General features: G+C 38.4%; 1 protein-coding gene across 2 annotated transcripts in view; it reads left to right on the top strand.

Moving 5' to 3' along the window:
• Positions 1-17,871, top strand: part of ST8SIA6 (ST8 alpha-N-acetyl-neuraminide alpha-2,8-sialyltransferase 6) — a 117,058-nt gene that overhangs the window by 44,503 nt on the left and 54,684 nt on the right. The window contains exon 3 of one of the 2 annotated variants that reach the window (XM_027847902.1): positions 1,839-1,931. In XM_027847902.1, the coding sequence (XP_027703703.1) occupies positions 1,839-1,931 (93 nt within the window). Of the gene's footprint in view, positions 1-1,838; positions 1,932-16,087; positions 16,153-17,871 lie in introns of those variants that run through there. The other variant, XM_027847903.1, reaches the window with a different exon arrangement.

Below are 17,871 nucleotides of genomic sequence, written 5' to 3'. Positions count from 1 at the left end.
TCATCAGTTGTTTTCAGTCATGTCTGACTCTTCATGACCCTATTTGGGGTTTTCTTAGCACAGATACTGGAGTGGTTTGCCATTTCCTTCTCCAGCTTATTTTACAGATGAGGAAACTGAGGCAAACAGGGTGAAGTGACTTGCCCAGGATCACACAGCTAGAAAGTATCTGAGGCCAGATTTGAACTCAGGAAGATGAGTCTTCCTGACTCCAGGACCAGCACTCTAACCATGGTGCCACTTAGCTGTTCGTTACCAGGATCATGAAACATTCAATTGCAAATCAGAGATAGAGTGTTGGCTCCCATTTCTGGTTTATTTTTTAATATTTTTTTTGGTGTTCATATCTTGGAAATCATTGTTGTGTTATCGAAATAAAATGATAGGAATGAAGGTATTTGTTCATTTTGTGTAGAAGGGGCAATGCAACATGGAACAGAGGGCGTTCGATTTCTCTTCATTACCCTGAGCAAGCTGTGTTATTCCTGTGGACTTCAGTTTCTTCGTCGATCAAATATGACTCACAATATTGTCTATTATTTACCTCCCAGGAAGGATGTAAGAAAAGTACTTGGAAAGCTCTGAAGCACTATATAAACATGAATCATATACATTTATTTATAAATGAGTGTGTGTATATAAATGTGAGCTACAATTACCAACCACAGAATTTAGGAGACCACATTACAAATAAGAAACAAACCCTTCAAAGTATAATTAGGCAAAGGACAGAATTTATTTATGCTAAATTTAGAGAGGATAGCATGATATAGTGGTTAGAGGGCCAGCTTCACAGTCAGGGAGACCTGGATTTAGATCCTTTCTCTGATACACATTGACGGTGTGACACTAAGCAGGTCTTAGTGCCCCAGACGTCTGGAAGTTGCAGAGCAAAAATCCATCTTCATTGATAAAGGGAATTTCCTCATAGGGAGTTCCCCGTATCAATGAAATAATAAATCTAGTTTAAAAAAAAGAGGTATAGAAAATACTGTCAGCCTCGTCAGCCTCACCTGCATAAGTATACCTAGCTTATAGTCCATAGCATCATCTTTCAAAGCAAAGAACAAAAATACCTTAAGAAGGGCTCATGAATTCTTCACCCATGCTGATAACAACTCTAATGGATCATTTTTGTGAGTTGTTGTGGCTGAAAAAAAAATCCATCACCTAGTGGTCAACCCTTTGGTGATGAAACCTATCATGTGCGACACCAAGGCCCTTTAGATGATCCTTGGTGCTAACTCTTTAGAGACACTGGAATTCATGACACAAAGCTGTCCTGAATCATAGGAAGAATTTGGTGGTTAAAAGACTTTTCTTTCAGGAAGAAGTTTGGGATCATTAAAAAGCACTGTACAATTTCCCAAAGGCGATCTGTTTTGCCCTCCTCCTCCTTTTCTTCTGGGCCCAGCTCATTGGCCATGCACAAAGGAACAGTATAATATATAATGTATTAAATTACTTTTTTTTACTTGCTAATAAAAAAATATTTGCTACTTATCAAAATATGTAAGTATATTTTAGCAAATCCAATATTTCAAAGCCTCTTTCTTTTATAAATTGCTTTTCTAATTTACATGTCTGTATAATTTAGTTCATAATGTGAACTGAATTTATCTAGAAGTCAGAATGCCACAGGTGGCTATATCACTGTCCTTTTTTTTAATGGAGAACCCAATCATGGAAGTGAAAAAAGGTTTCATTTGGTCATGCTTTCAAAAATTAAATCCTATTTCATTAACAAAGAATATAGCATTAAGAAAAAAGCTTTCCAATTTTTAATGCTGTTGTTTTCCATCCCTTTTTCCTTCCCACTTATTTCTTTTATGAAACAGCACAAATCTGGGTATAAAAAAGCCACTCCACCTGCCACCAGAATGCAAAAACCTACAAGACACCCTTTGGTCTTCATTTATGAAAAAGAAAAGGTAAGCTTCCACTTTCCATCTTTTATTATTATGTATTGAAATATATACAGGCGTATAATGTGCAGACAAGTACAAGCATATGAATGTACATATGTCTACATGAAATATGCAGTATGGTTCATATATGTATTGAAGTCTACCTCCTTCCCTTTATTTTGAACCTCCCTTGGGTTGTATGCATCGTAATGGTATAAGTGAATCAAAGGTATGTACAACTGTGGATCAAAGGTAGGTACAACTTAGTGATATTCTGTATTATACCAAACTTTTCTAGAATAATTCACAACTCCACCAACAATGAATGAGTGTACTTTTAAATGTAAATGATTTATTTCTTATTTCATATCTTGACTTTCTAAGTGCTCACAAATTAGCTTTTAAAATCATCTGATTTTTTTCTTTTTTTTCTTTATGGTTAAGCAGTGGGGTTAAGTGACTTGCCCAGGGTCACACAGCTAGTAGGTGTCAAGTGTCTGAGGCCAGATTTGCACTCATGTACTCTTGATTCCAGGGCTGGTGCTTTATCTGCTGTACCACCTAGCTGCCCCTCTAATCTAGAATTTTGCCAGGAATCCACATCAAAATTTTAAAATCTTTTAAAAATCCTTATTAGAACATTAAAAAAAATTAAATACATTTTAAAATATTTCTCTGGAATATGACTGGACACTGGGACATAAAGACGCAGTTAGATGGCGTTGTGGCTGGAGCACTAGACTTGGAGTCAGGAAAGTAAGATTTCTTATCCTGAATCAGATGCTACTTAACTCTGTGACACTGGACAAAACAACTTGACCTCTCTTTAACTTCAGTTTCCTCATCTATAAAATGGGGATATTAGCACTTATCTCATAGGGTTGAGAGCCACTAGGTGATACAGTGGATAGAGTGCTGGGCTTTGAGTCAGGAAAACTTGAGTTCCAGTCTGGCCTCAGATACTTGCTAGCTGTGTGACCCTGGGCAAGTCACTTCACCCTGTTTGCCTCAGTTTCCTCATCTGTAAATTGAGCTGGAGAAGGAAATGGCAAACCACTCCTCTATCTTTGCCAAGAAAACCCCAAATGGGGTCACAAAGACTCAGACACAATTGAAATGACAACAGTAACATAAGGTTGATCTCATATTAGCAAATGAGATTGTACATAAATATAATATGTATGTATGCATGTATATATACACATATGTGTTGAATGATGTATATAGATGTGAATATAAATATTAGTGCATATTGTTATCATCCCCCACTCTCATTCACATTTCCATTATATCACATCCCAAAGATGACCTGTGTCCCCAGGATCAGAACAATTAACTTTTGTATGTCTCAAATGGCTTTGAGCCAAACCTGAATATGTGAGGAAGAAAAGCTAACACTAGGGAAAAAAAACATATTAAAGGCAGAGATTTTACAAACTTTTAAAATCCCATCTTGAACAAAAATGCTTAACTGCAATGAGATGATTAGAGTGTATGTGCACAGTTTCTCATGTTCTCTCTTCACTTTCCCTTGCTAGTTTTTTTTTTCTATTGTGATATGGTTGATGAGAAAACCTTTCCCCAGCTATTCTTTGGGGGGCTGCCTTTCCATTACAGTCCTGATTTTCAACTAGCTTGCATAATTAGCCTTTGCTGGTCGTCTGCTTAGCAAAGGTCTATGCGGAGCTCACATGAATTTCTGATTGCTATGAAAGTGTTATTTGGCACACAAGAGACTAATTTTTCAGTTTCATTTTCTGTTGTCAGAAATTCTGCATGCTGTGACCAAGGCTACCAAGAGGTTGTAGAGCCCAGCAGCACAAAGCCCTTCATTGTATACTGATAAGGAATAATTTTATTTTCTTAAAAATAATAATTTATCCATTTTTGTCATGCTCTTTTAAAGTTTCTGCATTTTCTCTTTCTCATGTCAACATGTCCCTTTCTATGAGGCAACATGGTTTTTTCTACATTTACCAAAACGCTAACCATTTTCTCTTTGCCCTGCGAAAGTTATAATGGCAAGCTTGATCACTAGAAATAAGTACAGTGGGTATAATGGGGCTCTCTTTTCTCCAGTAGTCTTTCACAAGGAAAACTGAAGTGAAAACAGTTGGCAGTAAGAGAAAAAAGTTCAAGAAAAGGAGTGCCACTCATGGGATCATCGATGGAGACCTGGAAGGGACCTCCAATTCCACCTTATATATTTCCCTCTGTTTATCGATATAGAGTATATGTGGTTGGGCCATACCATATAAGATACAGATGGACCACATGTAGTATGGCTAGATACCTTCAGGCTCTGGCCCATCCTGGCTCCAAGGGAAACTGTAATTTCTGCATGCCAAGTTCACCAGCAACTTAGTGAGGGAGATGCAAGCTGGATCCGAGACCAGTGAGACTGGATGATTGTCCTACAAAGGGTTCTGAATAAAAGACATTTTCCCTGATTGCCCTCAGGGCAAGACAGTAACACTCAGCTTACTGTTGCTTGGTGTTACTTTAGCTTAGCCTCCTTTCACCAAACTCGGTTTACACAAAAGACCATTACTATTCGTTGGCAAACTTCATCGAAGCAAGCAGTAAGAAGAAATTAGGGAAGTTGCAGGATTAGAACAGTCCAAAGGATACACAGGAATAAATGTTCTCTTCTTCTGGGTGCAAGATAAGCTGCCCCCAGAAGCAAGGAGGATGGCATGATCTCACTGAGGGGAATTCATCTGTAGTGGTCTCTGGGGTTCCAGGCACTGAGAATCAAAGGACATAGTGGGGACCAGATTTCCCACTGTGAAGTCTATGGCTCAAGGAAGATCCCATCCACCATTCAGAAGTCTACGCTTGCTTTCTTGACTGCTTCTCTCAACCTCCTCCTCCAAAGTGTGTCTCTTACTTTACATACCCCAGCTCAGAGACTCCTTTCAATCAATCAGGAGTCATGCCTTCCTCCATATACACAAAGTGTAGCATCACACACAGGGTTTTCCCCTAGTAAAGCGTTCCCAGGTTTAGGTGGAAGTGAGGTTACACAAATGAGGAACTGAGGCCCACAGAGGTCAAATGATTTGCCCAGGATCATGAAGTCAGTAAATGTTAGAACTAGGTCTTCTGATTTTAAATTCATCATCATTATTATTATTTATTCAGTCATTTCAGTTGTATCCAACTCTTTGTTACCCCATTTGGGGTTTTCTTGGCAGAGATGATGGAGTAGTTTGCCATTTCCTTCTCCAGCTTGTTTTACATATGAGGAAACTGAGGCAAGCAGAGTTAAGTGACTTTCCCAGGGTCACACAACTGGTAAGTGTTTGAAGCCCAGATTCAAACTCAGTTGAGTCTTCCTGACTCCAGGCCTGGCACTCCATCCACTGTGCCACCTAGATACATTCCCCAAAATCCAGTAATCTATATTGGGTAGGTGTTTTTCAGGTATTGAAGGTGCTTTTCATCTTACCTTTAAAGTCTAGAGTAATGGTGGTATTTTTTTTAACGTCACCAATGAACACTCAAGCATCCTCTTGTTTCATTCAGTGCCGGAATTCTAGAATTAGCATTGGCAGACAAGGGTCCATATACTGGTTCCATGACTTATTAGCCGGGTGATCACTGGCAGTTGGCATAGTGTCTGTCAGCCTCAGTTTCCTTATCTGTAAAAATGAAGCCAAGACTATTTTGTATTACCTAACTCATAGGATTGCTATAAGGAAAGCATTTCATAAACCTCATTATTATAAACTTTATAAACCTATTGTGATTGTTCTACTGTTAACTTTTCTTTCTCTTCTTAGACTTCTGTAGTTTTCTCAATATTTTTCCTAACATTTCCCCGCCCCTAGTGTTATTCTTACACTGCTAGATGGTACCAGGACTAGAGTCAGAAAGACTCATCTTCCTGATTTTAAATCTGGCCTCAGACACTCACTAACTGTGTGACCCTGGGCAAGTCACGTCACCCTGTTTGCCTCAGTTTCCTCATCTGTAAAATGAGCTGGAGAAGGAAATGACAAACCACTCTAGTATCTCTGCCAAGAAAACCCCAAATAGGGTCATGAAGAGTCAGATGTGACGGAGAAACGACTGAGTAACAACACTGTTATTCTGTATCCCAATTCTTTCTACTTATTAAATGAAATGTAACATCAAGTCATCTTCTCTATGTTATTTTTATCCCTTTCCAACTTTCAAAGACGTAATGCTTTGTCTCTTCTTTTAAAGTGACACTGGGTACTTCAGCTGTCCCCCTTGCCTGTTATTGTTCTAGACAAATGAATTAACTTCTCTCAAGGCAGATGGCACAGAAGGGCTGACCCTCTAGTGAGAAGTTCTTTTTCTTCCACTTGGCAGCTTTTCTCTCATGTCTCTCTTTTTCTACCTTGACCTATTGTCTCTTTTCTCTTTTTCAATTTACAGAAGAGAACTTGGGTCTCAGGCAGATGGATTTTTTGCATCTCCCTGGCTCCCACTGTTGGCATGTATAATCGGACTGACCCTCTTGGCCGTGCCAGTGACTGAAGCTCTGTTGGGTGCCAGTTTTGTGGCAAGCTTTTGGTAACCTGTTCTATTGAGTGTAATTAAAAATGATCAGAACATCAAATCTTCCCTGTCATTTCCTGGCAGGTATACGTCCAGGTGGTTACCTTCTATCTATTTTGTATATGTTCCATATGTTCCTGTTTCTGTATATAGGACCATAGATCGAGAGCTGGAAGAACTCTCAGAGGAGTCACACTCTAACCCCTTCATTTTACAGGTGAGGAAGCTGAAACACTTGCTTCAGTTAAGTGACTTGCCCGAGGTTAAACAGGGCATTAAATATCAGAGATAGGATTTGAACCCAGATCTTCTTACTCCTTAGTCACTGCTTTTTCTGCTGTACCATTCTCTCTCATTAGAATGCTTCTTAAAAGCAGGAACTGGTTTTTTCCCCTTTTCCTTTGTATCTCCAGTGCTTAGCCCAGTTCCTAGTACACATGAAGAGCTTAAGAAAGCCTTGCTGCTAGTAGATATCTTCTTAAGGACGCAGCTGTAAAGATTCTGCTTATTCTCATTAGTAAGATTTAGTATATCTTCCACCTCTTGAACTTCTCTTCCTTCAAGGCCCAGCTGAGGTGTCACTTTCCCTCTGAAGAGTTCCCTTATCCCTCCGGCTGAAAATGATCACGCTCTCCTCCAGTTCTCCTGGAATGTTTTCTCTGGATCTCTTCTTTGCCCTCATCACTTTCCACCTGTATATCATGCACAGATATTGTATCACCCTATTAGGTTGTGAATTTCCTGAGGTCAGGGACTAGATCACACTTCATCTTCTTATCCCCAGGGGTGAGCATACTGCTATGCACCCAGCATATCTTTAATAAAGGTCCACTGAATTAAATTGAATTACATCGAAAAAGGAGCATCATGCCCAGTTGACTACAGGGTACATTGAAGACTGGCCTTTAAATGTTCTTCACAATTTTTCAGAGTCCAGAAGAATGCAACATGGTCTGAAATACTATTTGAAAAGGGGAGGCATAAATTATAGTCACTGAAACTTACAAAAAAAAAAAACTAGAAAGCTTGTATATCACTTGACAGCCTGCAGACAAAGCAAGAATTCCTCAATTTTCATCGTCTGTCAACAAGGAACACTTTCGATCCTCTGTAGGATTTCTCTGGCACACGGTAATATATAGCATTGGCTCCCCTCCCTTTTGTACCTCTGTGGTGCCCTAATGGCTCCTCAATATAGCACATGTGCCTTTTTTTTCTTGAATCCCTTCTTCAATAAGAGCCGCTAACCACCCTATGAGGCCAGCTTTTAAGGATGAAGTGTTTCTTAATGAAACAGAGTGCTACTATATCCTAACACCAGTTTCATGATTTCTCATGGCATCCTTAGCATGGCTTCATTTGACAAATTCCCATAATTTGGTTCATTTTGCATTTCTCCATTTCACTGATAAGGACCAATAAATAAGTCATGAAAATTGAAGTTAACAAGTTATCACTATTGGTAGCAACCATATAATACTCTTAAGACCATGCATGGTAAGCTTCTCCAGGCAGCCTGACCAGTCGGATTTCTGTTCTGAAAAGCTCAGGATGGGTCAGAGAAGCTGATCTAGAGATCATGATACAAATTCTTCAATTTTTTCCCTTTATTTTATATAGAACAAAGGTAGTCCAAACTCTGCTGAGCAATGATTTAACCATCTTGATCCATGTTGGGTCAAGAACACAAAATATTTCCAAACTAGAAAGAACTCGGGCCAGCATTGAGTACAACTTCATTTTACAGATCAAAGAACTGAGGTTCTGTTTGTTAAATTATATAAATAAGTATATTCTCCTGGCCATTCGTAGGACTAGAGCTCTCATTACTCTAGCAATTTTGATGGAAATGATGAAGAAACACATCTTCATCAGTAACTAAAACTTTTTTGTGGCTAATAAGATTTGAGGACTCATGGCTATCTTCTTTTTTAAAATTCAAGTGGTTATCCTAGAAAAATGAAGGACACATTAGATCTGCTCTCCAGGGAGAAGGGGGTGAGCTACAATCTGGAAACCGTCCATAGTGTGGCAATGGTATGGTCAGTTCTTGAAAACAAAAACAGTACTTGCTTTTTACTAACTGATCATCCATAATCTAAGGACATTTCCAATTCCTATTGTACTGAATGGATGAATAAATGAGAAAACATTTATTAAACCCCTACTGTATGGCATTCAAAGCCTTTCATAATCTCACCCCCTCCTACCTTTCTAGTCTTCTTACACCTTATACCCCTACTTGTATTCTTTGACCCAGGGACATTAGCCTACTGGCTGGTCCATGAGCCATCACATTCTTTCTGGTTGTCCTCTATGTCTGGAATGATCTCCCTTCTCTGTTCTGACTACTGACCTCCCCAGCTTCCTTTAAGTCCTCCCTAAAATCCCACCTTCTACAGTAAGCCTTCCCCAACTCTTGTTAATTCTATTGTCTTCACTTTGTAAATTATTTCCTATTTAGCCTATATATAGCTTGCTTTGTATATATTTGTTTGCATTGTTCTCTCCCCCATTAGATTTTAAGCTCCTTGAGGGGAGAGACTATCTTTTGCCTCTTTTTGTATCCCCAGTGCTTAGCACAGTGCCTGGCCCATAGTGATTACTTAATAAATTACTGATTGACTGATGGATAGGCTAGGCACTGGCATTAGGTGCTAGAGAATCAAATAGAAAAATGAGAGAGTCCCTGTATTCAAAGATCTGACATTCTAATAGTAGTAGACAACATAGATAGAGTGGTGGCCAAGGAAAGGAGTTTTGGACTTAATAGTCTCTGGGATGATGAGTGGAATCTTATAGTAATTGACTGTCATAGCCTTTCTATGAACAACGGCAGGCCACTTTAACCCATTTCTGTCTCAGTTTTCTCATCTGTAAAATGTAAAATCCCTCCCAAAATTATTGTAAGGGTGAAATGAGATAATATTTGTAAAGTGCTTTGCAGACCTTGAAGTACTACAGAAATGCTAGCTATTACATTGATTTGATTACTGTTCCTCAAACAAGAATTGGAAGACATAGAGGGGGGTGGAGGAAGGCTATATGGAAAGAGTAAGGCAGAGAGGATGGCAAAATGTCTGGGGAAAATGGCTAAATGGCAAATGAAGCATAGTCTGGGCACATTTCCAGCTCCTCACCTATTAGGACAATAGGGCATATCCTCCCACCCCCCACCCCTTGAAGAGGGAGCATCAACAGCAGGGCAGATGGTAGCATTTCAAGGATGAGGTTGGAGTTCTTCTGTTCACTGTGACTAAAATGGGGCATTACTTAAATACAGTTGTCTGTTAGCAGAGATTGAATTTAGTGTTGGCTAATACTTGTGCCCTGTATACAATCTTAAGCCTTCTTCATGTTAGAATACTTACTCTGATATCTTCCTATTGAATCATTATTTGTAGTTATTCCTTAGCAGTCAACAACACTAAGAAAAAAGAAAAACTTGGTTGGTAAAATAGGAATCGGCTCCAATGGATCAATGATCTCAGCAGTGTAGACTGTGCCTCCAGCAGTATAGATTAGAATGTCCGGATATTCCTCTCTTGTGGGCTTCTCATCCATGTCCTTTTGTACTTTCTCCGTAGAAGAGCCATCCAGTGTAGTAGAAACCTTTCTTGGGTACTTTTCCTGTCTCAAGGGTATCAGTAGAGCACAAAGACTATCTGGCTTTCATTTTAAAATTAATGTATTTTTATTCTGAACTTAACAAATTCCAAATAAAATGAGCATTTCTAGATGAAAATGAACAAAAAAAAGACTATACATAGAATCATGGATGTCTACTATACCTAACTTATTTTTCCTTTTACATATATAATAAATTCAACATGTAACTTACTTTTTTATAATTATTGTTGTTCAATCATTTTTTCAGTCATGTCTAACTCTTCTTGACCCTATTTGGGGTTTTCTTGGCAAAGATACTGAAGTGATTTGCCATTTCTTTGTCCAGCTCATTTTTACAGATGAGGAAACTGAGGCAAATGGGATTAAGTGGCTTGCCAAGGGTCACCCAGCTACTAAGTGTCTGAGGACGGATTTGAAGTCAGGAAAAGGAGTCTTCCTAACTCCAGGCCCAGCACTCTAACCATTGTACCACCTAGCTGCCCCTTTTATAATTACATTTTATTTTAACTTTCTTTTTAAAAAATTTTTGCATTCCAAATTTTCTCCCTCCATCCAGTCCCTCCCCCACCCACTGAGAAGACAAACAATATGATCAATTATATACAACATGTAATTTTCAAAGCTGTCTTGCTTATCTGTGTTTCCTTCTGGCCTTCCCTCTCTTCTATGCGTTTAAAAATGCTTTCCTGTCCCTCTTTTCTTTCTTTTGTTTTTCTTTTGATAATACTGTTGCTAAAAGTAGCTTGTGATCACTAAAAGCTCTGGACAGTTTTCCAAATTGGATCCAGTTTTATGTCTTTCTCCTAGTCAACTTTCAACCCAACCCACTGTCTCTCTGCAGTGTCTGTCCAAGGTCTATATCTTTATTGGACCAATCTATCTATGTATAGGTCATTTTCACTCTCCATATATGTATACATATGCAACTTCATAGATAGGTAGAATAAAGATAGATGATGGATGATAAAGATAGAGAAATAGAGAGAGTGTAGAGATAAATGATAGACAACACAGAGAGAGAGAGAGAGAGACAGAGAGAGAGAGATTCAGTAGGATGTTTGGTACTGTATTTGCAGGTTATAGTCTGGATATCAATATCTTTCATTCACTTTCTTCTTGCAGTGTGGATGATTAAATTGATCTCTTTTGAATTATAGATTTTACTGAAGGGATTTTTAAATATTCTAAGACTTGATGCAATTAGTGCTATGTAATTTAATAATATATAGAATATTTGAAAAACTTTACCATCAATGGGAATACTTTCTATAAAGAAAATCCTCCATGAGCTTGGCAAATATCCTGGGTAAAAATATGTTTCATTGTTTTATACAGCACTCAATGATAAAAAAAAAAATTTCGGATCATTGAACAATGTCAGGTCCACAGTTGCATATCACAGAATCTTACGTTAGTCTAGCATATGTGTGGATACACCATGCTTCAGGAGAGCTTTTAAAAGAGCATTTTATTCTCTGGAGCCATTTTTAAAATAATTAGCAAACAATATCTGTAACAAAATTTTATGTCGTCCATAATTCTCAATCAGTTGTGTGATCTCTATAAAGTCATTGGCAAAAGCCTACTTGCTCTCTTCACGTATATTCATGGATAGATACTCTAAATATAGTCCATTCTCATAAAGATTTTGTAGAGATTAGAAAACAGGTTTATGGCTCATTCGTTGTTAATGTCTACACAGTTTCCTTTTTTCATTTTGGTAAAAAGGATATTCTTTTTGAATTATCTCGAAAATTGATTCCCGAGTGCCAGTGGCCAAGATTGTAATGTCTGCAGCATCAGTTTCTTCTACATGAATATAGCCAAGTTGTCTTCCCAAATTCAGGTTCTTAAAGACCAACCTCATTTCCTCAGCACTGAAGTGGACGAGTTCAAATATGACAGTTTCACTCTCATTGCCAATGGGAATACATCAGTCTAGAAATTCCAGCAGATCTGTTCTCTTTTATGTCTACTTGTTGTCCTTTCCTTTCAATTTGACCTATATTATCTGTTGCTCTATGCATTTTGTGGAGGTTAATAATGATGAAAGCATGAGAAGCCAGCAAATTAATAAGAGCCTATCAAATCAAGGGAATGGAGCCAAATACAAGTACATGACCGAACTTCAGACTCATGCGCCTTCATGCTGCTTTTGAGTGTAAAAAACAATTTCATGTTCTTTGTGTAACACAGTTCTTCGTCTCTCACCTGGTACTGAATTCTTACACTTTAAACCCTGATCCTTCCCTCTTGCTGGTCCTTGTGAATTTTGGGGTTTGTTTGTGCTTCTTTCTCTAACACTACTTCATGAGTCTGGCTCTTTCCAAATTACTGACTTATCTATATGGTTTCTCTTTTTATTATTTTGCATTGTGCTTTTAGCCTCCATCAGTTTTGAAACTCCCCAGATACCTTTCAACCCCAATGCCCCAAGCCTAGGTATGGGGCAAGAAGGTATTTAATCAACATCATGTACCTACTCAGATATGGTCCCTACTAGATCAGGCAGCTAAGTAGTGCAGTGGAAAGAGCACCAGCCCCAGAATCAAGAGACCTGAGTTCAAATTCAGCCTCAAATGGTTATTAGCTCTGTGACCCTGGGCAAGTCACTTAACCCTGTTTGCCTCAGTTTTCTCATCTATTAAAAAAATTGAGCTAACAAAGGAAATGGCAAACCACTCCAGTGTCTTTGCCAAGAAAACCCCAAATGGGGAAATGGGGTCACAAAGAGTCAGACGTGACTAAAACAACTGAACAACAAGGTCCAAACCCCAGCCAGGGCCTAACCTTTCTAGGTCAGGACATGAAAATACTATTAGGATAATTTTTGGCATAGCTGAATATAGTACAAAGTTCATTTTCTCCTCAAATTTTCTCCTCATGGTTTTGTAAGATAGCCCTGTTCATGGTCTTCCACCTTCCTCCTCAGAAACATTTTGTCAATTAGAAGGCCCTCCAGATCAGTTTTGCCTTTGCATCTATGTCTATAAACAAGTCAAGGTTGGAGCTATGGCAATTAGACCCAGGGTTGTCTTTAGTTTTTATTCCTTTAGCTTTAGAAATTGATATCTACTTTGACCTCTTCCTCTAACCAGTCAGTGGCCTGATTGTATACAGACAGCTCATTAAAAATGATGATCACATTTATAATTAGTCGTTTTCTTTCTGTTATGTCAGAGTCGATTACATTTTCTATGATATCATTTTGTGCCTGTGACATTCAGTATCTTTTGAGTGTCCTCTTGAAGAAATTATTCTTGATGTATTGAGTTTTCTGAAGAGTCTCTCAGCTTTTGGCCTCCTTCATTTGAGACCACATTTCTGTAAAATATTTTTTCCCTCTTACTCTTTACAAAAATGTAGAAATCATCTCCATTTCAAAATAGCTGAGATAGAAAACACTTTCTCCCTTTTCTTTGTGTTAAGCTTAAGCTGTACTGTGCCATCTTAATAAAGTTAGAGTTTATTTACTACTCATTTGCTATTCCCTTAGCTTTCATGAGAACATGATTCATAAGCCACAAACCTAATAAAAAAGAATGACATGATTTTGAGGACATGAAACTTTGCAAAAGCCTCCCAGTCTTAAAATACAATCCATTTTTCCTATTTATTTATACATTTTAATTAGGCTGCTTTAAAAAGTGTTTGCTGAGGCAGCAGTATGTTGTACAACAGTTCCCAAAAGAACAGCTGGGTGATCAACAGTAGAAATTAATTAAGGAATCTCCATATTCCTTTTGTAGGAGCATGACATTATTGTCATAGGTGGTTTTTATATCCTCCTTCCCATAAATAGTTTTGATATTAAAAGCCTTTAAAATATTGGGGGTACATGAATTTAAGTCAAAAGATCTTGATATGAGGCCTAGTGCTGCATATACTCTGTGTAAAATGTCTACTTTGATGACTTCTCTGAGACTCAGTTGTTCCATCTGTTATATAGAATGATAATACCTCCTCATAGGGCTATTATAAGAATAGCATTTTAAAACATATAAATATGTGTGAATTCATATTCCTGACAGTGGTAATTATTATTCCTGTTGGGCAAGTTAAGGAGGAACCTATTCACAGAGATATCCAGACAATCATTCGCCTGATGTTCAACAGACACCTTGTCAACTCCTGGATCTTTAACACCATAGGTGGCTTTCAACAGATCTCTTTGGAAGAGGACATAATGTCCGCTATTTTTTGTTAGACTCCTTGCAACCAAGAGAGTCTTATAGCTGAACAATGGATGGAGTAAGGTCAATGAACTGCTATCTTCTTCCTGGCAGAATACAGTTCTCATTATTGGGAAAAAAAAAAAAAACATGGCCCCATTTAGATATTTAGAAATGTGCCCAAAAGGAGCCATTAACAATTCTAGACTCATATCAAGGCTAACAGGCACCTCCTGGTATTATTAGTGTTTTCCCATCCCAGAGACGTATCATTTTTTATTGGGGATTGATTTTTAAATTTTAATAGGGAGATGAAATTTGAAGTCAGTGTCCTTCTCATCAAACCTACTTAGTGTTAGTGATAGTGACAGTGATATCAGTTCAGTTAGCTCAGTTTCAGTTTGACAGATTTCATCATGCTGGGCCATAAATTGGGTAGGGCTCTATCATCAAAGGTAGGCAGCATCCAACAGAGAGAGTACCATGGTGAGGGGCAGCCATGATATAGCAGATAGAAAACTTACCTCTAAGTCAGGAAGACCTGACTCTAAGTCATGCCTCAGTCACATACTAACTGTATGACCTTGATCCCAGACGTCCTGTTAGGCTCTAAATTGCAGAGTGTATCAATCAGTCAATAAACATTTATTAAACACTTGCTATGTGCCAGGCACTATGCTAAGGGCTGGGGATACATGAAGAGGTAAAAGGTACTCCCTACCCTCATGTAGCTTACAATCTAAATGTAGATCTACTTTGGTAGAGAGGATTTCTTCACTGGGAGCTTCTTTAGATGATGAAATCACATGGTCTGACCAAAAAAAAAAAAACCAAAAAACCAAAACCCCAACCAAAAAGAACTTTCAGTTCTTCCAAAGCTAGAAATAGCACAGATTTTTACAAAGCTAATAGTGATAATTAATAGAAAGATACTTGGTCATCTTCTAATGGAATCTCTAGCCCCATCCCATCATCCTCCCACAGTCCCCAATAACAAACCTTCTTTTATGTCTCTCTCCCTACCCCAACTCCATCACTTAAGGGATCATTTTGTGTCAATTGACATTTTTCCAAAGTGTACTTTGTTGAATTTGCCCAGGTACCTCATCTGGTGGTGAATTTTCAGGCAATAAAAGGGTTAATGTTCTAGTGCTACACATAAATGTGTCGCTTTCTCAGATAATGCAATATTAAACTTTGTTGGCTCTAATTGGAGCTGTGGAATAGAATCTGTATCACTATCTTGATGAGTGAATCCCTGGAGCTGTTTCAGTATGCTGTACTCAGATAACTTGGGTATACATAGTATATGGAAAGCAGTTGGCTTTGCCCGTTTGGAACTTTCTCTAAGCAGGAATGTTTGCATATTAATAAATTATCTCTGACAGACTTTGGCTTAAAAAATAGAGTAGTTGGGCGGTGTATATAAAATAGAGGTCTCAGATCCCCATCTCTAATGCTATCTGGGAGATACATTGTTCATCTTCCTTCTTTTATCAGCCAAGAAAAGAGATGATGTTAAGTATCTGATTACATTGCACATACCTAACCTAATTCTACTCCCTATCTCAACCTCACACTTATCTTTGGTTAGCTCGCATCAGATCATAGATTTAGAGCAGCAAGGGGCATCTAGTTCAGCCTACCTGACTTTACAGATGATAAAACTGAGGCCTGGAGAGGTCGTGTGGCTTGCCACACAGGTAGTAAGTGGGATATGAGCCCAGGTCCTCTGCTTCCAGAGCCAATTCCCCTTTACCGTACTACGCTGCCTTAATTCTCATCAATACATTCTTTACACATGTACCAATTGCATTGAACAACTAAAAACTTGGAATCATAGAACTGCAGAACTGGAACTGGAACCTGACCCCCATTCCAAGAGTGAATCCTGTCTCCTACATCCCTGACAAGTAGGTATTGAGCTCACTGAATGGTAAAAGTAAGATTTGTTGTCTTCATTTCTAGAATTTAGCTTCATGGAGAGCAGTTCTGGGCAGCTAGGTGTCCTGTACAGAGCACCAGGCCTGGATTCGGGAAGACCTGAGTTCAATTCTGGCCTCAGACACTTACTGGCTATGTGACCCTGGACAAGTCATTTAACCTCTGTCTACCTCAGTTTCCTCAACTGTAAAGTGGGGATAATAATAACACTTGGGCAGCTAGGTGGATAGAGCACTAGGCCTAGAGTCAAGAAGACCTGAGTTCAAATCTGGCATGAGATGCTTACTAACTGTGCAAGTCATTTAACCTCTGTCTGCCTCAGTTTCATTAATTGTAAAATGAGCTGGAAAAAGAAATGGCAAATGCCTCCAGTATCTTTGGCAAGAAAACCTCAAATGGCATCACAAAGAGTTGGACACTGACACAACTGACTAACAAAAACTGTTCTGTGTCACACTAGAATATAGCTTCAGAACTTACATTCAGAACCCAGCAGACTCAGTATGTATGGCTGGTACTTCCAATGACATGGGAATTCTCGTCTTTCTCCTCTTTTTTCTCCCCCTTCTCCTCCTTCTAGCTAACATTTATGCAGCACCTACTATATGCCAGACCCTGTGCTAAGGGCTTTACAATTAGTATCTCATTTGATCCTCACAACAACCCTGGAAGGCATTATTTTCCTCATTTTACAGACAAGAAAACTGAGGCAAAACAGAGGTTGACTGGCCCAAGGTCAGACAGCTAGTAAGTGTCTGAAACCAGGTTTGAGCTCAAGTCTTCTTGACTCTAGGCCAAGTCTCAGTACTCTATCTACTCTATCTAGCTACCTAACCATCCCAAATAAATAAATTATGGTGTCTGACATTCTACTCTTCGGATAAATAAGCTGGTTCTTCTCACTTAAGGGAGTAAAGATTATTATGCAGAGCCAAAGTATTAGGAGAGACCTTAGAATGAATGGGGGAAAAACAGTTATTAAGTTTTTACTGTGTTTGCTAAACCCAAGGTTCACAAGTAAAACTCATATACTCCAAAATTGTCATCTTATACAGGAGGAAACTGAGGGGTAGAGAACTTAAATGATGTGCCTAATAGTTTTCAAGAGTGCTAATGACACTCTAAAATCTTTTCTGGAGTTAAGAAATTAACATGTATTTGCTAATTATCACACAAAAGAATCATGGTCATGTCTGACTATTTTTAAAAAAATAATCTAATTCTAATCTTACTTTGCTTGATATCTTTTACTTTTTATATCATACCAACTTCCAAAAACATCCCCTTTTCTGTTCCATGATACCCTGTGAGCCATCCTTTGTAAGAAAGATTTTAAAAGCTAGAGGAGAGAAACAGTTTAACAAACTAGTTAACAAAACTAACCAACCCAGTGACCCAGTCTGACAGCATGTACAACATTCCATGTCTATAATCCCCACCGCAATAAAAAGAGAAAGGTGTATTTTCTCAAATCTTTTCCTTGATCATTATAATTATGGAATGTTGTGGGGTTTTTTTGTTGCTGACATTATTTATTGGAAATTTTTTATCATTGGACATCTATGTTGTATCTTTCAGGCCTTATCTATAACCTTCTCTCTCTTCCCAAGATTTTTGGCCCTTGGAGGGTTTGGGGACAGATGTCCAAAACATAGTGGCCTTGGACCTGGGTTAAGCCCTTCTGTAGG

Source organism: Vombatus ursinus, unplaced genomic scaffold, assembly GCF_900497805.2.
Source record: "Vombatus ursinus unplaced genomic scaffold, bare-nosed wombat genome assembly UNPS02005459.1, whole genome shotgun sequence".
In the NCBI taxonomy this organism is placed as follows: domain Eukaryota; kingdom Metazoa; phylum Chordata; class Mammalia; order Diprotodontia; family Vombatidae; genus Vombatus; species Vombatus ursinus.
Note: the sequence above shows the minus strand (reverse complement) of the source record. Positions and strands in the feature narration are given on the sequence as shown.